Source organism: Paroedura picta, chromosome 1 (assembly GCF_049243985.1).
Source record: "Paroedura picta isolate Pp20150507F chromosome 1, Ppicta_v3.0, whole genome shotgun sequence".
Lineage (NCBI taxonomy): Eukaryota > Metazoa > Chordata > Lepidosauria > Squamata > Gekkonidae > Paroedura > Paroedura picta.
The window spans coordinates 122,015,087-122,040,105 of NC_135369.1; the positions used below are offsets into that span (position 1 = coordinate 122,015,087).

At 44.1% G+C, this 25,019-nt stretch overlaps 2 protein-coding genes across 8 annotated transcripts in view; both read left to right on the plus strand.

Annotated features, from left to right (window-relative positions):
* The first annotated feature begins 354 nt into the window (after positions 1 to 354).
* Positions 355 to 25,019, plus strand: part of LOC143819824 (uncharacterized) — a 37,125-nt gene continuing 12,460 nt past the window's right edge. Inside the window, exons 1-4 of one of the 2 annotated variants that reach the window (XR_013225118.1) lie at positions 355 to 634; positions 3,715 to 3,803; positions 4,524 to 4,552; positions 17,195 to 17,286. Coding sequence is in view for 1 of the 2 variants with exons in the window: in XM_077301874.1 (XP_077157989.1) it covers positions 570 to 634; positions 3,715 to 3,803; positions 4,524 to 4,552 (183 nt within the window). In the remaining variant the exon portion in view is untranslated. Of the gene's footprint in view, positions 635 to 3,714; positions 3,804 to 4,523; positions 4,553 to 17,194; positions 17,287 to 25,019 lie in introns of those variants that run through there. The other variant, XM_077301874.1, reaches the window with a different exon arrangement.
* The window catches only part of FYN (FYN proto-oncogene, Src family tyrosine kinase), a 157,699-nt gene continuing 155,100 nt past the window's right edge, over positions 22,421 to 25,019 (plus strand). For 3 of the 6 annotated variants that reach the window (XM_077301813.1, XM_077301839.1, XM_077301795.1), the window contains exon 1: positions 22,423 to 22,990. The gene's annotated coding sequence lies outside the window, so the exon portion shown is untranslated. Of the gene's footprint in view, positions 22,991 to 23,156; positions 23,205 to 23,421; positions 23,446 to 25,019 lie in introns of those variants that run through there. The other 3 variants (XM_077301863.1, XM_077301823.1, XM_077301831.1) reach the window with 3 other exon arrangements.

Genomic DNA, 25,019 nt, shown 5'->3' on the forward strand with positions numbered 1-25,019 from the left:
TGTCACCCTTTTGACTTGTCCCTTTCATTTCCCAATGCCCTAATGTTAGAGGTGTTTCCTCTTTGGAAATCAAATATGACTATGTTGGGCTTTCTAAGCCCAGAAAACCTGACATGGGCCTATCATGCATGTATCAGTTTTCAACGCAGTCAGTTCAGCAACTCTTTAAAAACGTCCTTTAAAAAAATATTTTTAAAACATTTCCTTTTTTGTGAGACTGCATTTTTTTCCCAGTGATTATGCACCTTAAAAAGTTCCTATGGTAACTCTGAGATGGCGATGAGAGTTTCAGGAGGGAATTCCGTTGCTAAGCAACATCATTCACATTCCAACTATCCACAATTAGCATTTCAATTCAAGCCAGTATCCTTAAGACAGCGAGCCTTGGTCTGAGGAAATCAAGCTATGAAGGACTGATTTTGGGGGGAAATCGCTCTGAAGTGGCTGCCAGAGAGCCGCCCAGAGTTAAGGCAAAGCCTTCTTAAGAAAAAAACATGCAGAACACCCAGGCTGTCCTCGGGCTATTATGGGCAAAGGAAGACTGTTGCATGTTCACGTGATCGCTGACAATGAGGAACCAGAAATCAGCAACAGGGGTCTCAAGACCTCCCTCCTCTCCAGTCATTGATCAGAGGTAGAGCTTTGTAGTTTCAGCAGCGTTTCACTGACATAAATACCACAGGGTAATTTCTACTAATTTACTTAGTAACACGGTTCAGTTGCCAGGGTAAATGGCTTGTTCATGTGATCGGTGATAAAGACAGTGGCAGGCACTCGAACTCCCATTGGTAGATGAAGGACTGCGAGCAGAAAAGGGGGGAAGACCAAAAACATGCTGACATTTATGCATCATTTAAAAAACTATATACACCAATATAGGATGGGGGAGACTTGTCTTGGCCAGTAGTATGTGCAAAAAGGATCTAGGAGTCTTAGTAGACCATACATTGAACATGAGTCAGCAGTGTGACTCAGTGGCTAAAAAGGCAAATGGGATTTTGGGCTGTATCAAACGGAGTATCGTGTCCAGATCACAGGAGGTGATGGTACCACTTTACTCTGCTGTGGTTTGGCCTCACTTGGAGTACTGTGTTCCGTTTTGGGCACCCCAGTTGAAGAGGGATGTTGACAAACTGGAGCGTGTCCAGAGGAGGACAACAAAGATGGTGAGGGGTTTGGAGACCAAGACATGTGAGGAAAGGTTGGGGGAGCTTGGTCTGTTCAGCCTACAGAGGAGACAACTGAGAGGGGATTTGATAACCATCTTCAAGTATTTAAAAGGCTGCCATGTAGAGGATGTAGCAGAGTTGTTCTCTCTTGCCCTGAAGGGATGGACCGGATCCAAAGGGATGAAATTAATTCAAAAGAACTTCCATCTAAACACCCAGAAGAAGTTCCTGACAGAGCGGTTTCTCAGTGGAACAGACTTCCTCGGGAGGTGGTGGGTTCTCCATCTTCAGAGATTTTTAAACAGAGGTTGAATAGGCATCTGATTGAGAGGCTGATTCTGTGAAGGGGGGGTGGCCGGTTACAGTGGATGAGCAATAGGGATGTGACGGTCCTGCATAGTGCAGGAGGTTGGACTAGATGACTCAGGAGGTTCCTTCCAACTCTATGATTCTATGATTTAAAAAAAGACCGTTCTTAGTGCTGTGACATGAGAAAAGTCACCTTAAAGCTGGTTTTAGAAGCCTCACTGATAAGATGCTGCCAGAAGGATGGACAACCTTTGCATTGTTTTCCACTCCCCCGATTACATAGTCTCAAGCCTAATCAGCACCCCCCCCCCCCCGGCTAGTATTTAGTAAGAAAAAAGACTGGGAGCTCTAACCAGATAGTTCCTGGTATCACCTCTAGATTAGCTCAAACATTTGGGAACTGCTAGCCCAGCTAAGCAACCGTAGCTCTACTCTTCCTTTTTCAAACAGATAGAGTAGTAATGTAATGAAGGCCTGATAAGGTAAAGCAAAAAAATTGTAATTCCTGCTCTGTCCCTGGTAACCAAGTCCTTCTTTTCCATGTGCCTTGAAATACATACAAAGCCATCAGGCAACATGGTTTAATAAATCCTGTCTCAAACAAATAAAATAGTTCAGTAGGATTATATTCCAGATATGAGAGTAAAGAAAAAAAAATTCCCTGCACAATCAAACCTAGCATATAGTTTCAAATCCTAGCTTCTTAATTTGTTTGTATATGTATTTCTAGAAGATTCAGGAGTTTAAAAGATTATTGGAGAAGAATGAAAGCTGATTTAACCACAATACCTTCCTGAAAGTTTTAAATAAAATGTCAGCTTTCTTCCAGAAGCTTGTACTTCTCATTAACTAAATCAGCAGACAGGTGAACAGAAGATTTTATTTGTCAAAATTATGGGATATAGCTAATCTGTTTTTTTTTAAGTGTTCTAAAACGTTTTAAACCTCAATGTGAGTTTTTACATGTATTCTGAAGTGTTGGTGTGTGTATCTGGCATGCCCTTTTTTAGCTTCACGTCTTTTTAGATATGTTATTAAAGCAATCATTTGATCAACACTTATATACAACACTTGCATTTTAAAGAGTTGGTTTGTATGGACTCACCCCCAGCTCAAAAGAAAAGATGAATGAATGGTTTAGAAGCTTTAGAAGTCAAATCATGGTGAGGGGGTTGGAGACTAAGATGTATGAGGAAAAGTTGTGGGAGCTTGGTCTGTTTAGTCTGGAAAGGAGACAACTGAGAGGGGATCTGATAACCATCTTCAAGTATTTAAAAGGGTGCCATATAGAGGATGGAGCAGTTGTTCTCTCTTGCCCCAGAGTGGCAGACCAGAACCAATGGGATTAAATTATTTCAAAAGAAATTTTATCTAAACATCCAGAAGAAGTTCCTGACAGTAGAGCGGTTTCTCAGTGGAACAGGCGGGAGGTGGTGGGTTCTCCATTTTTGGAAATTTTTAAACAGAGGCTAGATAGCCATCTGATGGAGAGGCTGATTCTGTGAAGGTTCAAAGGGGTGGCAGGTTACAGTGGATGAGAGATAGGGTTGTGAGTGTCCTGCATAGTGCAGTGGGTTGGACTAGATCACCCAGGAGGTACCAACTCTATGATTCTATGATCTAGGAGTTAAAAACTAAATTCTGAGAACTGATTTAGATCACCGATAACCATGAAAAGCTGTTGCCCATTTTAATCATTTGGCAGGACTTGACTAGCCTAATATATTCACTAGTCATTATATTTTTTGAGTCAACTAAGCAATGTAGTGATGTGCTCAAGCAGAAACTGGCCTTTATCTCCCTCCACAGTTTAGTATTCTGTCTTCTTGTACTGTAGTATAAAGCTAACTAGATAGTGAATTGGAAAGCACCATGGCAAATCCCAATTACAGGCATACAATTTTCTGACTAAGGGTGAAAAGGGTAAAAAAAAACAGATTGTGGACATGCAGAAGCCTGCCAACCAGTCTGTTTCTGGCCCAGCACCTACTTTCATCTGCTTCCAAGATACCTGCCCACTCTTGGCATGAGTATTTGACAGATTTGTACCCTAGAATCCCAGTATGACTTATAATTCTGGTGACAGAAGTAGTTTTTAAAAAAAAAAAATTATTTATTGCTGCATGAACCAATAAGAATAAGTTCTGTGACAATATATGACAGTTGGAATTTGGCAGTTAGGACTAAAAGGTTCTTTTTTGCTGTTCCTATGGCTCTTCACAATTATTTGGGGAAGACATTGCTCAGGTGGAGTGTGTGACCATACAGTGGAAAAAGGAACAGTAAGGAACACTTATGAGAACTGGCCTATTTCTTCCAAGAGAGGTAGGTAGGTAAAGATAAGAAGCTGCTGATAACGATTTAAAGTAGAACTAATTTGTGTGTGCTGTGTTGTTAAGTTGCTTTCAATTTATGGTGACTCTATGAATTAATAACCTCCATAATATTTTATCATTAACAGCCTAGCTTAGGTCTTGCAAACCAAGGGCTGTGACTTCCCTGATTGAGTCGATCCATCTCATGTGTCTTTGGACTTGTGTGAGAGAAAACTGCCTTCAGACTCCCCAGAAGTCAAAGGGATACTGGTACTTTTGGGAAGGAAAAATAGGGGGTACTAGCAGGTACTACCTGCCTTCTAGAAAAGATCAAAGACAGAAGTTCGGGTAAACAGAAACAAAATAAGCCTCAGTGCCATTCTGACAAAGATTTTAAGAAAAGAGGGCTCCCCACCTTCCCCAAAAGTTCCAGGGCTGAGAAAACCCAAAACACAGAATGGGACAGTCAGTTTTATTTTATAATAAAGAAACCACACATCTGAGAAGGAACAACACTTTATTTTGGAGGGGAAATATATCTTGGAGTGAGGAAGTGGGGGCATGGTCCATCATGCCAACTTTCAAACTCATACATAGTAATGGAGAATAATATGGTATGAAGTATCTTAATGTTGATCACAAGTGACATAGCTTTATACTTAAGGGTCTTTGCTGGTTCCTGTATGGCTGCCCCTCCCAGTCTCATTCACTTCTCATTTCCTTATTGCAGTCTCCCTTTTCGTTGATGATGGATCCAAGGTATAGAAAATCTTTAATTATTTCAGTAACTTCATTGTCAACCGTAAAGTTATGTAATTTCCCAGTAGTCATTATTTTTGTCTTCTTGATGTTCAGCTATAATACTGTTTGGCACTTTCTGCTTTAACCCTTATCAGGAATTGTTTCAAGTCTCAAATGCTTTCTGCCAATCATGTGGCATCATCTGCAAATCTCAAATTGCTTGTTTATTATATTTATATACCGCCCTCCCCAGAGGCTCAGGTTAACGTTCCTTTCAGTAATTTTTACTTCACCTTCATCTTCATTATTATTCCAGTTTTCCTTATAATGTGTTCTTCATAGAGACTGAAGAGACAGGGAAATAAAATACATTTTTCTCTGACACTTATGCCAATTGGAGACTGTTATGTTTCTCCGTGTTCTATCCTAACAGTAGCTTCTTAGCCAGAGAACTAATCTACATTACTGAGAACTAATTTACATCTCTGTAACACTTGGAGAAAGGGTCAAGAGTAGCAGAAACTTTCTGAACTCTTGAACATCCTCTTCCTAAACTAATGATCATGCAGAAGACTATGTTTGTTCAAGAGTGAGAAGGGGCATTTACATCCTTGGCTGAAGAAGAAAAAATCAATGTGATGTGGTGTTTATGAGGAATAGCATGGTGATATTGATAGATATAATGATCACTGTAACTTTGGAAGTGATAGATCTGAAAGAGGAATTTTAGATCACCAATAGGAATCTGGCAATCCTGCCCCCACAATCCCTGCTGGTGTCAGGGAGGACCGGGGAATCCTACCTCGGAGATGGTATTAATCTGATGACCCTTACTTTGTTACTTAACAAAGGAACAGGATTTTGATCACTCTGACTGATTCCACACGGAGGCGTAAAATGTGCGCCATCTCCTGTTTGCAAATGTGCAGTTGTAAGCCATGCATCTGCAAGCTTCCTGACAGGAGATCCCTCCTGTGTTTTCCTGCTGCCTTGTTGCAACTTTTTGCTTCCTGACAAGGCAGCAAGGGAAAACAACATGAACTTCTCTCCCTGCTCCCCTGCTTGTCAATCACTGCAAACCGCCAATCCCTGCACAGTGGTTGTATCAGGGATTCAAATTCCTCCCCCCCCATGAGCTCCAAAATTAATTTTAAAAATAATAAAGTGTACTTTCGCATTACTATGGAGAAACGCCACAACAATTAATCATTCCCTCTTCTTTTGGGGATACTTTGTATAATTCTACCAGTAGGAGAATTCCCAGAGGGACAGAAAGAGGCAGTGGTATGCCCGCTACTGAAAAAAAATCTTTAGACCTATGAGAGCCCAATAACTACTGACCCCCTTTTCTGGGGAAGATGGTAGAAACAGCTGTCGCAAATCAATTAACAGCATTCCTGGAAGAAACTTCGGTCCTAGACCCATCTCAGTTAGGTTTCTGGCCTGGCCATGGGGTAGAGACAGCGCTAGTCACCCTGATGGATGACTACCATCACCAGTTGGACCAAGGTGGGTCGGTGCTACTGATATTACTAGACCTCTCAGCAACGTTCAATACAGTCAGTCATGAGGTCTTAGCTCACCACCTCACTGATGCCAGAATACGAGGGACAACCCTTCAATGACTGATCTTCTTTTGGGGTCACAGACAAAAGGTCACAATAGGAGGGAGAACATCAAACCACCAACTGCTTACTTGTGGAGTTCCAGAGGGAGCGGTCCTCTCTCCTATCTTATTCAACATATTTATTTTCCCTCTTGCACAACTGGAATGGAAGTTTGGGCTGGGTTGTCATCAATATACAGTGATATCAGCTCTTCCTCCTGATGGATGGCTGCACTGACTCCCCCCCAGAAGCATTAGCCAGCTGCCTAAAAGCAGTGATGAGATGGCTCAAGCAGAGTTTTCTGAAGCTCAACCCTTCAAAGATGGAGGTCCTGTGGCTGGGTTGGAAGGGTCCATGTGAGGAAGCACATCTGCCCACCCTGGATGGTGTACAACTCACTCCACTAGGAACCTGGGCATGATCCTGGATGCATCCCTCACAATGGAAGCCCAGGTCACAAAAGTAGCAAGGCTGGCATTCTACCACCTCCGCCAAGCCAAGCTACTTGCCACCACCAACCGGCTAATGATCCCTGGCCCTAAAGAAGCCCACCTAGCCTCAACCAGGACCAGAGCCTTCTCTGTCCTGGCCCCCACTTGGTGGAATGAGTTCCTGGAGGACATCATGGTCCTGACAGACGCTGAACAGTTCTGCAGGGCCTGCAAAAGAGAGCTCATCTGTCAGGCATTTGGTTGAGGCCGAGCGAAACCAGCAACATCTACAGGGCCCCTTATCCCTCCCTCCCAGAAATCCCCTGAACCTGTTTGCACTGTTATAGTTACCTCTGTTATAGTTATTAATGTTAATATTATTATTGAGGTGGTTATACATTATGGAAAAAGTAAGCTCCCTGTATTGTTCTACATTCTATGTAAACTGCCCTGAGGCTCTAGGAAGGGAGACAGACAGACAGACAGATAGATGTTGTTGTATAGTGGGTTCGATAGGGAATAAGCGAAGCGCAGTCGTGCATTACAGCTCTTTTTATTTCTTAGAGTGATTTCAGGTTGGAAGTAACCACGCTGATTGGGGACTTGCCTGGACAAGCCCCCAAATATATACACATGGGCAGAGGTGGACACGCCCTTGGCTGAGCCTTGATTGGATTAGCGGATCCTGATTGATTTAAACTCATTGGACCCCACGGTTGGGAACCTGGCAGTTCATTGGCTGTCCTTCGGGGCTACTTGGATTCTGCTCCAGACCCCAGCCCTCTGCTACCTCGCATACACAACAGATATCTCTATTTATGTTCGGATACTTTCTGACAGGCTGGCCATAGTAACTGAACCCCGATAAGTGATTGTGTATTCACAGTAAGGTTTAAAAACAAAGAGCATGGACACCTAGCTGATTAGCAGAAGGCTGCATCATCACATGCCCCCCCCCCTCTTTCCCTGTCCATACCCCACTGCCAGAAAATGCAAAAGGGAATGTGTTTTGGCTGCCTGATCCCAAAATAACCATGCACCATGAGGAGAATATTTTAGTTTAGGAATGTAGCTTTGCAGTTCCACAGCAATGCAGACCACACCATTTTTTTAAAAATCATGATCTGGAAGTGGAGAGAGGAAGGTGGGTGTGAGGGTGGGCAAAATGCTGCCAAGACCGCTGCACGTTTCTCCCTGCACACAGGTTTGCCCCTGTTTGCTCCCTGGATTGTTGCGCAGCAGAAGGTGACAAATTGAGTTTGGGTTATTTTGCTCATTGCAGAACAAATTTGACTAAAACCTGTGACAGTCACTTGAGGTTGCTGCTGATGTCATGTGGAATCAGCACTGAAGCCTGAGAGCAATGAGAGGCTGTCCTGGGAGCGATCGAGGGCAAAAGAAGAAAGGGACGACAGAGAATGAGGTGGCTGGATGGAGTCACAGAAGCAGTCGGTGCAAACTTAAGTGGACTCCAGGGAATGGTAGAGGACAGGAAGGCCTGGAGGATCATTGTCCATGGGGTCGCGATGGGTCAGACACGACTTCGCACCTAACAATAGCACTATGGATCCAACAAGATGTGGTTTGTGCTAGCTATTTCTTTTGTTCTTTATCTGTTCTGAGATAGGATGTATTACATATAATAAAGGTATGTCTGGGTAATTTGTATATATTTTTTCAAAACTCTTGTTTTCTTATTAAAGAAACCTAAGCTTAGAGTATCTTGATAAGTTGCCATGCGTACCATTAGTGACCAAGAACAGGGCAGCAAGTGACTTGACCTTAATCTGGGACTTTGCCATAATTCTTTGTAAAACAACTACTGCATAATCAAGAGGTGCCTTTAAAGAATAACTCTGGATGGTGGTAATGGAAAGGAGGTAAAGGTAGCTGGTAGGGGTAAAAGAAACTCCCTAACTAAATCTACCCCTTAGGTAAAATAGGTAGTAAGAGGCTGCTGATCGCAACTGCTTTCTTTTGTTCATTTATTCATTAGTTAGCTATGTCATATATTTCTATATCGCAGAGTTTGGGAAAAAAACTTGTGAGGGAGCTCACAACAACTACAGCAAAAGAAGCCATTCCTGCTGTTCTGGCTGCTGCCCAGTTTCTCTGTTCTTTGCTTCCAGCAGTATAGACCCTGCTAGAGGTCCTGAGGGGGAGAAGCAGGCATATATGAATAAATAAATAAATAAAATAAACTGACCTGTCAGTCTGATGGAAAAATTTGCATGGTGCTGCCTTACTGCAAGGCTTCCAAGTCTAGAGGCTACACGATGACAGATTACCTCACTGGTTCCATGTTCCTGTCTCAACTAGGTGTGTTATTGTTTTGACTGCACTCTGTGCCTGCCAACCCACCCATCTACCTGCCTCTGCTTGCTTTTACCTTTTAAAGTCCAGCCAGAAGTGAGGGACTGAAGTTTATCCTCTAAAGAAAATATGACCCTTAAGTCTGCAGTCTTTTAGCTGGGATTTGTTTATGGGATCTTATGGGGCACTTCACTCATAAAGGTAAAGGTATCCCCTGTGCAAGCACCGAGTCATGTCTGACCCTTGGGGTGACGCCCTCTAGCGTTTTCATGGCAGACTCAATACGGGGTGGTTTGCCAGTGCCTTCCCCAGTCATGACCGTTTACCCCCCAGCAAGCTGGGTACTCATTTTACCGACCTCGGGAGGATGGAAGGCTGAGTCAACCTTGAGCCGGCTGCTGGGATTGAACTCCCAGCCTTATGGGCAAAGCTTTCAGACGGCTGCCTTACCACTCTGCGCCACAAGAGGCTCTACTTCACTCATAGTTGGCACCATAAAAATTATTATAAAAAATCATGTTTATTTTTTTATTTTCATATACGACAGGAAGAGAAGTGGTAGAAAAGTCTATGCTTTGGAGATTGCACTGAACTCCCAGTAGTTAAGTCTGAATCATTGCCTTGTTTTGAGATTTTTATTTTTTATTATATTTTTTTAGTTATTGTATTTCTATACCGCTCTTCTCTTGTGGCGCAGAGTGGTAAGGCAGCAGAAATGCTTTTTGAAGGTGTCTGCCCATGAGGCTGGGAGTTCAATCCCAGCAGCCAGCTCAAGGTTGACTCAGCCTTCCATCCTTCTGAGGTTGGTGAAATGAGTACCCAGCTTGCTGGGGGGTAAACAGTAATGACTGGGGAGGGCACTGGCAAACCACCCCGTATTGAGTCTGCCATGAAAACGCTGGAGGGCATCACCCCAAGGGTCAGACATGACCCGGTGCTTGCACAGGGGATACCTTTACTTTTACCACTCTCCCATAATGTTCAGGGTGGTTTACATTAGCGATCCCCAACCTGTGGGCCGCAGACCACATGTGGTCCTTCGACTAATTGGAGGTGGTCCCCGAAGGATGCCTTCTCCCCACCCCCCGGCCCTTTACTTTACCCCCCCCCGGCCATTTACAACACACTTTGGGTGTCATTGTCTCCCATCACTCCCAGATGGGACTATCTCGTTGCAGAGAAACAAACTCAGGGTTCCCATTGATTTGTCATTGTCATGAGTTAAAATTTCCATGAAAATAAAATGTTCCTTATGTTCATTGTTGTGGCGTGTCTGTATCTTATTTTGAAGGGATGTTTAAACATTACCATAGCAATCAGAGAGCGTTAGGTCAGTGGTTGAGAGTAGAGGAGTAAACTACCCCCCCATCGGGCCTCAGTAAAAGGCGTTGAGTGGTCCATGGTGAGTGGTCCACGGCATTGAGTGGTCCCCAGTGATAAAAAGGTTGGGGACCACTGGTTTACATAAAACATAGGGAACATTGCCATCATAATAACAGTGGGAACCAAACAGTAGGAACCCTAACTGAGTAACAATATTATAACAGTTAATGGTACAATAATAACATTATCTGCTCTCCCCCCAGTCATCTTTTCCATGTCCTGAACCCAACTGGCCTCCCTACAAGTTCTTGTTTAGAAAGTTATTATTGTACCATTAACTGTTATAATATTGTTACTCAGTTAGGGTTCCTATTGTTTGGTTCAGCCTCAACCAAATGGTGGAGGAGCTCCCTTCTACAGGCCCTGCAGAATTGTGGGAGTTCAGGAAGGACTGCTTCCTGTGAGCTGATGGTGGCTAGATACTCTCTCTCCTATAGCTACCCTCTGTCCACAACCATGGAGAAAGGAGGAAGGAAATTAATCATTTGAGGGTTGTTCCCCATATCTAGGTGTTGGCGAGCCAGTGAGCACATGATTGACTGTGTTAAACACTGCTGAAAGATCTACCCCATCGCCAAGCTAAAAACCCAACTGGAATAGGTCAAGGGCTGAAGTTTCTTCCAAGAATGTTGATATTTGATCTGCAGCAGCCTTTTCAACCAGCTTTGCTAAGTGTGAGACTGGTCAGTAGTTGTTGGGCTTCTTTGGGTCCAGAGATGGTTTTTCGGTAATGGTCATACCAGTGCCCCTTTTAATCCTTCCAGGAATTCTCCTCTTGAGAGGGAAAGGTTGATTATTTCCCGGGGGGGGGGGGGGCTATTATGTTTTGATCCAAGTGAGAGCAGAACTCTGCATTCTAATCATATCTGTATTTATCCGAAGATGTAGGACTCTTCTCAAGTATTTATTTATTCACTTCACGCATACTTCACCTTTTTCCCCAATGTGAACCTAAAGTGGCTGACAACATTCTATTTAACATCACAACATCCCTGTGAGATAAATTAGGCATAATGCGTGTGATTGGCCCAGGGTCGCCCAGCAAGCTTCCATGACAGAGTGGGAATTTGAACCCAGGTCTCCCAGATCTTAGTCTAACACTAATGCATCACATTGGCTTTCAACAGAGTCTCAGATTTTGTTTTCAATACATATATGACACTCCTCAACTTATCTATGACAGATCATCAGAATGTTTATATATTGGTACTTATGAAACAGATAAAATAGTAGTGCTACTGGTGAAGGAAAGGGCTTACACAGTAAATGGGTTACATCCTGCTCTGGATGCAGTTATATTATCATCTTCCAAGTTCCTGCTTCAGGTGCTCTTTCCATATGAGACTAGATGGGTGGCAACCCAAGAAAGGGCCATTTTGGTCAAATTCCTGAATTCCCACCCCAAGGTGAGATTAATTTGATTAATTTGTCTTCCTCTACTGCTGTGTTCTGCCAAATGTAGGGATATATATGTACACTACTAATGCACTGATAGTGAACACAATACACTGATGAAATAGACTGGCAATAGGGCATTGCTGTATTTTGTGTCATTCCTTTTTATATTTTTGTCTTGCTGAAACTTCTACTACATTATTTCAGACTAGAAAGAAAGCCCATTTTATAGCAGAATAAAATGGACGCTAGGGGTGAGGGCCGGTGGGCAGGAACTAAGAGGAGGCCAGGGCTTGTGGGCGAAGGGCGTACAGGGCGGCTACGGGGAAGAAGCAGGATGGTGTGGAGTGGAGGAGAAAAGGCAGGTAGCGGGGTAAGTCTCGGGTGGTGGGTCGTTGTTGTGGCTGTGAGGCGCGGGGTGTATTGTGGCCGTTGTGGGTTCCGGGAGGCACAGGCCTTTGGTGAGGCGCGGCTGCGTGTCGTCGCTTTGGTGGGGTGGAGAGGAGCGGGCATGTAGGTTCGTGGCGTACCTTGTTCAGTAAGGCGGGGAGGTCTGGAAGCAGCCGTCCCGATGGGGCTCGAGGATGTTCTGGCTCCGGCGGGGCGAGCTGGCTGGTCGCGGTGGCATGGTGTGCGGAGAGAGGCATTGGCCGCTGTGGCTGGGGCGGGCGGCGGCGACGGTGACTCGAGCTTTGGTGGCGGCGGTGGGTGGCATTGTCTGGTGGCGGCGCGGGGCGCTCCCAGCTGCGCGAGCTGCTCCCGAGCGAGGTGTGCGTGTTGTGGCGGCGGGTTGAGGGGACCGTTGGAAATGGGAGGGGGAGGGTTCCGCCTCCCTCATCCTGAGGCTGGCAGGAGAAGGCAGTGACGGATGTGAGCTCCGCGGCCATGGCCAGGTTCCCTGGGGTGGGAAAGGAGCAGGGACGCTGCCTCTTCGACACGGCGTCCCTGCTCCTTTCTGAAGATGGAGTTGCTGGGCCAGAGGACTGTCTCGGTGGGCTGCCTGCACGATCTGCGAGGTGAGTCCCCGGCCGGGCAGGCGAGGCTAGGCGAAGCCTGGAATGGACACTCGGAGGAGCCAATCAGGAGGCACTTTGCGCCTCTTGATTGGCCCCTTCGAGTTTTTATCCCGGACAGGTCCCGCCCTAACTCCTCCCCAACACCACTTACTCTTTTATTTAATCCGCTCCATAGGAGCGGATTAAAGATATTGCATATATTACTGGATACATATCATTTATTATTACTGTAGTCTTTTAATTTAACTTTAGATTACATGTTCTATAATTTTATCCCCTGCATTTAATACCTAGCATTACTTTAAATGACATCACAGATTTATTTCTATTCAGCTGATTTACCGTAATCCTAAACTGTTATACCCTTTTAAGCCCATTGATTTTGAAGTATGTACCGTATTTGCCGGCGTATAAGACGACTGGGCATATAAGACGACCCCCCAACATTTCCACTCAAAATATAGAGTTTGTTACATTACATTACAGTACCTGTCATTGTCAACATTGTACGGCCGCAGCGTGAATGCAGCGCCTCCAGCCTGCCCCTGCATCTCCCTGTGACCGGCACTAGTGTGCAAGTGTGCATGTGCGAGCTCTGCATAGACAAGGGGCGGGCTGGAGCGCCACTGCTTCCCGCCGAGCAGAACAGGCCGGTCACACCGAAAAGGCTGGCACCTCTGTCTTGCTGCTGATGCTCGCCACAGCCACGCTGATGACCCGCTGCGCTGGATACCACGCAATACTGGATGGTATGTAGAATGAGGTGGGCGGGCATCGGGAGGCCACTGTGGACAGCTATGTCTATCCCAACTGAAGTGCACCCGGCGTATAAGACGACCCCCCCACTTGGAGGCATGTTTTTCAGGGGGGGGAAGTAGTCTTATACGCCAGCAAATACTGTAACTCTACATGGATTGCATTAATAGTCAGTCTTGACTATTTCCTCATCCTTTTCCATATCTGTATTTACTTATCACTTATCACTCATAATAGTCTTCCACACATCTGTGCAGAATGCATATGCATATAATTATTATGTTTGTGTCCTGTCTTTCTTCCAAAGAGCTAATTCCATGAGGAAGATGAGGTAGAAAGACAGAGTTTTCACTGAGGTCAACAAGTGAGTTCAAGCATCCCCCCACCAAGTCTAGCACCCTAGCCATTGAATCCCTAGTTTTCAAAAAGCTGGGTCCAGGAACACAGATATGAAGCTCCCAACTGTGAAGATCCTGGTGATCTTTTTCCAATAATCAATCTCCTGTAAAAGCAAAGAAGTCAAATTTCAAATTTATTTGATGCAGCACTGTGGCCAGATAAAAAGCAAAGAAGTCTTTATTTACTGGAATAGAAATCAATTACAGACTAGCTTCAGGTCATCAACAGAACTCCCAGACCAGTATACAATTCCCTGTTTTAGAACCAGGCCTATCCCCCTTCCCAAGTGTGTCTTAACTAAAATGCTGAAATGCAAACTAATAAAGCTTAGTACAGACAGAAGAATTTCAGTCTCCATAGTAACCAAGGTCTTAGCTCAAATACCCCTGACCTGCTTATAAGGATAAGGTTGCAACAGTGCAGATCGATAATAATTAAATCTACCCAATCTACCCAAGAATAATTGAAGTCAATAATTGTTATTACCAGATTGTCCACTTTTGTTGTCCTCAAGTTGCCCCCTTCTTTTGCACTCTTCAATGTCATCTTGAGAAATGGGCTAATGATAAGGACTGTTGGACAGGGCTTTTCCATTGTCATCCTTCTCATTGTGCATTTTTTTTAAATAGTTCCATGGCCCAAATGGCCATCCATTTGTTTACCAGCCTGAGCTGGGAAGGATGTGATGAATCTTGCATTTCAGTTACCATACCCTAGAAAGGCCAGTAAGAGGCCAGAATCGAGGGAGTTGCACTATTCATTGGCAGGAGATGAATTGCACATAATAAGAGAGAGGAGATGGAAAAGGAGGGAACTGAGCTGGCACTCTTTTCCAGAAGGCAATCCAGTTGAGACTGTTCCATGAATTACAGAAGTTCAAGAAGCAGCTTCTTGAGATCAGCTCTTCCAAAGGATATAGCAATAATAAAAAAACATCTAGAAATAGGGATGGAATTCAGGGGCTCCATGGCAGATGAATGACACTTTAGGACAAGTGGTGGTAAGGTAATGGTGAGATAATGGAAAGAATATTGCACACTAAGCACATCATAAAACTCACCTCCAGTGAGATAAGATAATAACAATATATCAGTTCATATCGAAGTCAAAATACCTTTACTGGCATAACAAAAGTATTTATATTAAAAGACAAGGTATTTCAAATCCCAATTCGTTTGAAGAAAATCCTATGGAGGAATTTTGCAACAGTTTCAGTTACTTGAGAGTTATGATCGGATAACAGAAAATGTACTATTGTCAAGGGATCGTGCATCTTGTTCTCCCTCATGAGAGGATTTATGAACCGATCTCTAAGGTGGTTGTGCTGCTCACAAAAAAGCAGGGCATGTTCCACTGACTCGGGTTTCTTTGAATAGCACGTACAAAGTCTGTCGGCAAATGGAATTTTAGTGTAGTGACCTTTAGTCACTGCAGTCAGTAGGAGGTTTAGTCTTACAAACATAAAAAAATGTTTCAAGGAAGACGAAGGCAAAAAATACTCTGGGATCCTCCTTGCTGGGGGATAGATTTTTAAAAGATGAGAGAGAATGTTCTCTGTGCTCCAGCTACAATGTTTTGACAATCAGTGCCCAAGATTCATTGCCTGATGATGTTGTAAGCTTGTTTCTCATCAAGATTGTCTAACAGCTCAATAGACAGGCCTATAGAATTTAGATTTTTTTTGTTTATCTTCATGAACCAGGGCGATAAAAAATTATCAGATAATATAAGGTAGACTAAATTCCCCGTTGGGGCGAAGCCAGAATTCAAAGATGTGAAGCCAGGATAGCGAAGACAGTGGGATGACACCAGTCTCCAGGTATCCTGGATAGGAAAAAACACATTTGGGAAGACTCAATAGGTGATGAACAAAGGAAAAGTGCCTTTCAGCCCCCGCAGTGAGGTCTATACCCCATCCTGGTAGGGCAAAGAAAAGTTTCAGAACAAGCATGGTTTGGAAAAATTTTAATAGCGGCTGGAAGGTTTTGACCTCCCTTGGAAAAGTAGAACCTAGCTATTGTGTTTGACTTGAGAATTGTACAGTTGGATATTTGCTTCCAATGTAGGGACTATTTAAGTGTGTAGTAAAAGTGGACTTCTAAATCAATGTAATGGGTGTTTATTTTCCACTTGATGAGCTTTCTGGATTTGGAAAATATGACTATTTTAGATTTGGTGAAGTTAATCTTGAGTTGGTTTTGATTGCAGTAGCTTGAAAAAACTTGAAAAACTTTTAAGCCAACTTTAGTACAGGAAAGGAGGACCACACTGTCTGTGTACAAAAGGAGGGGGACCTGAATGCTTCCCAGTCTTGTGGCATGGCGGATTCCCATAAAGTTTTCAGCTAGATTGGATACATATATGTTAAATAGATACAGGGCTAAAACGCAGCCCTGTTTAACACGTTTGTTGGAGGATATTCTGTCAGAAAGCATTCCATCCCTGGCACTGCAGACTTGACAGCCAGTGTTTGTGTAAAGGTTATGAATGAGATGCAAAAGGTGGGTGTCTATTCCCATATCTAATAATTGTTTCCATAATCAAGATCTTGGGGTGGCGTCAAAAGCAACTTGAAGACTGAGAAAGGTGGCATAGACCTTGTCTTGTTTGGCTTATTTATTTTATTCATGATTCAATTTATTTGAGTGTATTTTGAGTATATTTTGCCGCAAGGTGGTAGAGGGTTAGCGCTATTCAAAAGTAGACTTCTCCATCAGAAAACTGATCTGTTGTGGCCCCACTTTAGTAGCTGACCACTCCACTAATTTGGAGCTGAGATGGCTGGCATAGATTTTTCCAGGGACAGAGAGGAGGCTAATTGGTCTGTATTTGGCTGGAAGGTCACCTTTTCTGAAAATTGGGATGAGTACCACTTCTTTTCCAGGAGGCAGTTCATATCAATAACAGATGCAGAACAATTGCCATGCCCATGGAAATAACAAAAATCATGCTTTTTAAACACAAGATAACTCTGGGGGAAATTAGGAATGCTATAAGGGGTTGGAAGAGCATCCATATTTTCAAAAAGAAATACCTGGTTGGTGTGCTTCCCTCCCAATGTATGGAAGATCCATATTCTCCTATAACCTGTTGATGGCACCTGCAGCCTCCAAGAAAACTGGTACTGTTTAATTCTTTGTTTATATTCCACTGCTGAAGATATATGAATATACTTTTCTTTCTTATTTGTGTATGTGAACTATGACTACCTAAAGTTAGGAAAACTGAAGATTTTAACTATCCTAAAAGTAAGGAAAATAAGAATATTTTTTAAAGTTGCTTAAGATAAAACTCCCCATTATAAACATGTGAAGATGCCTCATGGAAGCAAACCCCATTAATTGTTCTCATTCATTTCAGTGAATCTATGCTGAGGAATTTCCCAGCAGATTATGCCCTGTGATTATGCCCTTTCATCAGTCTTCATGTCAAGGAGGTTTCAGCTTTGGAACAATTTGTACAAACCGGAGCTTATGGAAGTAATATGTAATATATGTTCATTGCGGGTTATTAGGATATCTAAAATAAATTCAGCCCACCAATTTGTGATTTTATAAAGGCCTTTTATGTTGAAATTATCCATAGATTCAGTACTTTCTGACAGTTTTGAAACACTGAGAGGCAAAAACAATGATCAGCACTGTGATTGATGATAACAATGACTTACATAATACAATTGTACAAGAGGTAGCAACTAAAACCATCCCAAAGAAAAAGAAGAAGAAGAAGAGTTGGTTCTTATATGCCGCTTTTCTCTACCCAAAGGAGGCTCAAAGCGGCTTACAGTCGCCTTCCCATTCCTCTCCCCACAACAGACACCCTGTGGGGTGGGTGAGGCTGAGAGAGCACTGATATCACTGCCCGGTCAGAACAGTTTTATCAGTGCTGTGGCGAGCCCAAGGTCACCCAGCTGGTTGCATGTGGGGGAGCGCAGAATCGAACCCGGCATGCCAGATTAGAAGTCTGCACTCCTGACCACTACACCAAACTTGTGTAGTGAAAGCAAAATGGTGGTCTGAGAAAGCTTTACAAATAGCTGAGGAGAGAAGGGACATGATAGGCAACGGAGAAAGAGAAAGATACACCCAATTGAATGCAGAATTCCAGAGAATAGCTCGAAGAGATAAGAATGCCTTCTTAAATGAACAGTGCAAACAAACAGAAGAAAACAATAGAATAGGGAGGACCAGAGATCTCTTCAAGAAAACTGGAGATATGAAGAGAACATTTCATGCAAAGATGGGTATGATAAAGGACCAAAATGGTAGGGACCTAGCAGAAGCAGAAGAGATTTTAAAAAGGTGGCAAAATTATACAGAAGAACTATACAAGATCAAGCTTAACATCCCTGATAACCACGATGGGGTAGTCACTGACCTAGAGCCAGACATCCTGGAATGTGAAGTCAAATGGGCCTTAGGAAGTCTGAGCAACAAGAAAGCTATTGGAGGTGACAGCATTCCAGTTGAACTATTCAAAATCTTAAAACACAATGCAGTAAAAGTGCTACACTCAATATGTCAGCAAATTTGGAGACCAGAACATGGAATCACTGATTGGTTCAAAATTAAGAAAGGAGTTTGGCAAGGCTACATACTGTTGCCTTGACTATTTAACTTGTATGCGGAGCACATCAAGAGAAAAGCGGGGTTAGATGAGTCACAAATTGGGATTAAGATTGCAGGGAAAAATAACAACCTCAGATATGCAGATGATACCAATCTAGTGGCAGAAAGAAAAGAGGAACTCTTGATGCAGATGAAGGAGGAGAGTGCAAATGTTGGTTTGAAACTCAACATCAAGAAAACGAAGATCATGGCATCCGGCCCTCTCAATTCCTGGCAAATAGATGGAGAAGAAATGGAGGTAGTAACTGATTTTATTTTTCTGGGCTCCAAGATCACTGCAGATGGGGACTGCAGCAAATAACTTAAAAGACACTTGCTCCTGGGGAGGAAAGCTATGGCAAATCTAGATAGCATTCTAAAAAGCAAAACCATCACCCTGCCAACTAAAGTGTGTCTAGTCAAGGCTATGGTCTTCCCACTCTAATTTCAAGAGCTGGGTTTGATTCCTGACTCCTCCTCCATATGCAGCCAGCTGGGCCTAGAAATCTTCAGGAAGATGAAAGACAGGAGGAAATAGAGTAATAGAGAAAAAGATAGACGGGAAAGGAAGGCATCAGTTTTCCTGGAGAAAACAGCTGCTTTGGAGGGGAACTGGCCCTCCTACCCCCAACCCATACAACAGTGTCTACAAAGGTCACTACTGTCCGCACATTCCCATCCAACCCCACATTTTCCAAAGGCCAGATCAGTCAGGCTGTGGAGGGGTGGGCTGCCACCTTCCTGCTTTCCACATCTTCCAAAGGCTTGGCCAGGAAGGCTGTGGGAGGGGGGGGAGGCTGCCACCTTTCTCTCCTTGCATTTCCCAAAGGCTAGACAGGGAAGCCCCTTGGCTGAGAGGTCCCTCCTGATTGGGACTAAACTAAAAGGGAGGGCCATCTCCTATTGGGGGAATATTTCCAGGGAGGGGCAGTCAGGTAGGGAGTGATTTTTATGCATGCAATTTGAACTGAGTGTAATTTGAACTTACTGGCTCTCATTGGCAGAGTGATCCAGCCATACTGGTGGCACACCCCCAGGGAAGGCCAATCAGGTAGCGCGTGAGTAGTCAGTTTAGATTTTATAAGGTTTTCTGATATGCAAAACTGCCACAAGCAATTATCTTAGGTAGATAAAGTCTTGTGTTAAGATATAATTGAAATTAATCATATATTTGATTGGGCTGTTTATGACAAATTGCAATTCTCTATTACTACAGGTGCTGATAGTTCACACATAGAAATGATCTAATCCTCTAAATCAGCTAGTTTATTTGTCTAGTTCTGCATAGTACTGGGCTGTTAATTTTTGAAACACTGTTTGTTTTTCAATAGCTTATATGAAAGCCAAAGGTATTTTTCATGCATGGTTTGAAGGCTCACAGAAACTGTCAAAACAGCACGTTTCAAATGATCAAAGGATAAATGTATGTTGCTCTGAAGTTACAGAGAAGAAACTAAGAATGTGTTAAAAAGCTTAGAAATTTTAATTAATTTTGAGATAAAAGAATCACCTATATACAGCTAACAAATTAGGGCTCCTAGGCTGTAGTGCTACAAAAATATAAATACATGCTTTGAAACAAGTCCTATTGAACTCAGTGGGATTTACTTCTGAGTAAATATCCACAGGATTTTCTTGTGCAATATTCACAGTTACTGTTTTTAAAAGGAAAATACATTGCCTGCAACTATTGACTGAAAAAGAAAAGATGAAAAGCAGTGTTCTAATTTTAGATCAGGGATGACTTCTTGGGCTGGATTCCTTCCCGCGTAGCTATAACTTGCCTTCAAAGGTCCAATCACATTTTAATTGAAAAGCAATGTGCAAATTGTTGCTCACACTTCTATTCTTAAGAAACAGTGACTCTTTTATTTAAAAGACCATTTGAGTTATGAGATCTTTCTGAAAGCACACTGTTTTTCATTTTCAAACCTATTGTCTCAAACCATACAATGGCATGGACTTCAGCAACATAGTACTAAGTCATACCAAGTTTATTATACAACACAAATATCCATGAGAAGGGTCAGATTTTTCCCCCTTTTACTAGTGGCCAAAGTATACAATAGGTCTAAAGACTAGTGTCTTAGTCTTCCTATTTACTACTCTGAAGTAAGTTGAAATAGCAAATGCACAGAGTTCTGTAGCATGAGCAAAAAACATGTTTATTCTGTCACTAGAGGCATAGCCCATTGCACCCAGGAATACAACGGGTACTAGCACATACACCTGCACTGTGACCTTCCTGGGTTCCAGCCCCCCCCCTCAATCTTGAGATCCAGTGTGCTGAAGTGGTTAAAGAGTAGCAGACTCCAATATCAAGAGCTGGGTTCAATTCCTGACTCCTCCTTCATATGCAACCAGCTGGTTTGGCAAGTTCCAGCTGGGGGCCTGGAAACCTTCAGTAAGATGAAAGAAAGACAGGATGAGAGAGAGAAAGAGACAGAGAAAAAGAGAAAGAAAGAGAGGGAGGGAAGGGACAAAACAGCTGCTTTGGAGGGAAACTGGCCCTCCTACGCCATACACCAGTGTATACAAAGGTCAGTACTGTCCCCACATTTTCCAAATGCCAGGTCAGTCAGGCTAAGGAGGGGTGGGCGGCCACCTTCCCGCCTTCCACATCTTTAAGATTTATGGATGACGATGCTGATGATGTGTTGTGTGAGTTTTTGTAGACAAGACTCTACTTCAGATGTATGTTGGACTTCATATGAATGGCATGTGTGGTTCGGAAAAGTCAGATTTAAGAGTTACTAAGTTTAGTAGAATCTGTCACATGAATGGATTGCAACATCAACAACACATGGTTATTTTAGCAAAATACTTTATGGTTATGTTGCTGCAGAAGACACTGTTGGGTGAATTTCGGATTTCATAATTCTTTGTGGAGGAATTGCAACATTTTAATGAATTTTGATTTACTGGAGAATAGGAAACTGTTGCTTTGTGCCAGAGAATCCATAGCTAGTTTTTAAAAACATGATGACACAAGCCTGGATTCTTTTATGGCCATTTAATCACTGCTGTGATTAGGATTGCCAGCTCTGGATTAGAAAATACACGCAGACTTTGGGGTTGAAGCCAGGAGAGGGTGGGATTTGGGGAGGGAGAGACCTTAGTGGAGAATACTGCTATGGAGTCTACCTGCCAAAGCAGACTTTTTTTTCAAGGGAACTGATCTCTGGGGAAAAGCTATAACCAGGTTATCCCCAGGTCCCACCTGGAGGCTGGCACCCTAGCTGTGATGTCCATTTGATGGTATTTAAAATAAAAAAAGATCTGTAAAGTGGAAGTTTTCCACTACTGAGTTCCCTATCATTGTTAGTTCTGTTTTGGAGTAAAGAGGACTGCAACTTGTAAAATTATATATTTATTTTAATTTACATAGTTATAGGAGGGCAAACAGCACTGGGTGTTTGTGACCACAAACTTTGATTCACACAAGACAGCTTCCTTAACCCTTCCCGTATCTTGCGCAACCAAAAGGAAATTCACTTTTAACCCTCTACTGGCTACATTTCATGTGGCCAGGCGAACTATTTAAGCACCTCCTTGGCCAGCTAATCAAACCAACCCACACCTACACCCTAATTACTTTGATTCGGATTGCCTCTAGGCAGAGTGATGGGGATGCCAGTGGGCATTGCGGGGCAATATATGCTTGGTGTAGAGGGCATTCCTCACGATTCTCTCTGCTTAGCATAGTATCAGGCCAAAACCTGAACCTGAGAAGTCTGGCTCTGTTCCTCTGTCAGCTTTCTGTTTAGGCGTGTGGCTCAAATAATCCTTTTCCTAACGCAGCGCTGTGTCAGAAACGCGAACACACCCTGAGCTGCTGAAGTGATGTACAAAACGAAGCCCGTTGCTCCCGCCTTTCCAAGGGCTGAGCCTGCCAATAAGGATCGGAGTCCCCTCTCCCAGAGGCGCTTCGCCATAGGTCGGCTCGGGGTGTCAGTCTTAGGCCGTGCCCGTCCCCCCCCCCCCCCGGGCTTTGGGAACTGACGCAGGGGTGAGGAGGTGAGGGACGGCGAAGGAAGGCAGCGGTGTCCGGGCTTCATCCCCGCGAGCCAGCCAGGAGGCGCGCCAAAGTGGCGATGCTGCGGTTGCGCCATCTGTCAGGAGCCTGGGTGGCGGCGGCGGTGGTGGGAGGAGAGGAGACCGACTAAAGCAGCTTTTCTCTGGGTGAAAGAGAGCAACGGAAACGGAGCCTTGCAGCTCGAGCCCATCTCCTGCGGGCAGCCTTGCTCCAGACAAAGCTGCCGCCCCCTTCCTCGCCGGGCTCTTGGCGCCCTGCAGCTGCCGAGGCGGGGAGTCTTGACGTCCCTCTCTCCCCACTCCCTCCCGCGGCGTTATTTCGGTCCTCGCCTTCGTCGTCCAAGGGCTCGGCTGAGAGCCGCGAGAAATCCTCCGGCGCTTTCCTCGGAGAAGGGGCCCGGACCGCCGCCCTCAGGACCGCGCAGAGAGCAAGCGCGAGGGGCGGGGGTGGCCGCCCGCTCGCTCGCCCGCGCAAAGGTGGCTCTGCAGACCCCGCAGTCCCGCTGCGCTTCAGGTAAGGAGCACAACGCGCCTCTCGCCCTGCCCTGCCCTCCGCAGCAGCAGCACCACCACCACCCCCGGCCTCGTGGAAGGGGGAGTGGGGCATGCGCCGGCTTTTGTCGCCCTGGGCGGTTTCTCTCCCGCTACCCCCTTTGTGTGCGCACTTCTCTCTCCGAAGTGGTTTGCAACAAGGCTTTATTCATTCGGCTCCACCTTCGCCGGGCCCGGTGCGTATAACGTGAGGCTCGCAAAGGAAAGGTGGTGGGCGGTAGAAACGTGGGCGGGGTAAGCATTCGGGGGGGGGGGGTGGAAACCTCCTTGCCAACAGAAATGGCTTCAATTTGCAGAGCCATCATTTCGTTAAACGTGGAGGGAGGAGGCGGAGAGCGAGAAGAGAAGAATGATGTACATTCCAAAGAACAATATGCATTCAGTGCATACACGTTCGGCGATTCACTAGCTCTCGAGGCAAGGCAAGGGAGCCTGCTTGTCAGCATATGGCTTTTGTACCGGGGTGATTTGGGTGGAGTTGCTGTTGGTTGAAGGTGCTGTCATCTTAGCAGGAGGCTTTGGGTTTGGAAGTTTGGGGGATATTCGGTTTCCGGGATGTTGTTTGTGAGTGTGTCTGTACAGTGGGAAAGGAGAGTGCCCTCACAAAAGTGCCAGAGTCGTGCCATCAAAGCTGAGATGTGCTTATTGGTGTGAGAGCCTGACAATTTGTGGAATTGGTCATTGTTGTGACCCTGCTGGTGGCAGTGATGGTGGCTTTACCACATGATAGATTTGCAGAATATTAGGTAGCTGGGGCTTTCTTAGATTCATGGGGTATGGGTCTTTCTGAAACAAGGGTTGTTGCCCCTTAGACGGCATGATGCTGAGAGAATCTGGAATACAAGTCGAAGGGAAGGAAGGGAAATCCCTTTAAAATTACAGCAATTGACAACTCCTGGTGGGATGACATATTGTGTCATGAGAGGATCAATTAGATAATGTTCTGTGGTGTGTTGAATGTTGAAGAGCATGATAATGACTGGGATGATGTAATCCTTTAATAATTGATAGTTCTCCTATACAGCTGGGTTTTTCATACACATATGCTGCTTTTCTGTTCCTTTCGGGCCCTTTGAAAAATGTTGAAATTTTTCCAGGTCTCCACCCTCCTTAACTTGCATACAGATTGAAGATTTTACTAGCTTAAGAGGTGGAGAGGGAGACTGCTGAGATTCATACCCAGCCTTTATTTGTTGCAATTTAACTGCAAAAAGGGGGAGTTGAAGAAATGATAAATAAAAACGTCTATTCCCACCCTTGCAAATAAATCTTGTGGGGGGGGTAGTGTGTGTGACAAAGACGGTTTTCACTGAGAAAGAAGAGATGCACAAAATGCCCAAGGGTGGTGAGGTTTTGAAAGAGCTATTCTCCCTCCGAATGCCAGTTAATTTTTATCTCTTTTCCCTGGGGCTGCTTCTTTTCTTCTTTCAGAAGAAATGACTGATCTCTTAGCCTCTTTCCAGGCAAACTAAGACTAGTGGAGGAAACTAAGCATTATGCATCAGGCTTGCATCTGTGAAGTGACAATGTACATTTCACAAATTCTTCTTTTGACTTACTAAATATGACTTCCCCTATATTCATGATTTTAACAATGAAGATCCTAGAATTTGTATTTTAAAGTAGAAAATACTGTAAGTTGTTCATCCAGCAGATACAGTACAGGGGAGAATGAGGAAAACATTTAAAAACTTCCACACAATTCTCTCTGAAATCACTGTGATTCACAAGTGGAGACAGATTGAAAATTCTGCCTGGGAAAGCATGTCACTTTCCTGTCTTTATACATCCTCTACTTCCTTCCTCCAGTGACCTAAGCAATTGTTGTTTTAATTTCTTAAGCAGAACATATTCCAGTGAACATTCTCCTAGCATTTTAAACCACTTTGATAACCTCTTGTCCATGTGTGTTTGTGCATGGGTATTCTTTTCACTAAAAGTTAATGGTAAGCTTTAAAATCTCTTGAAGCAGATACTAAACATCTACTTTT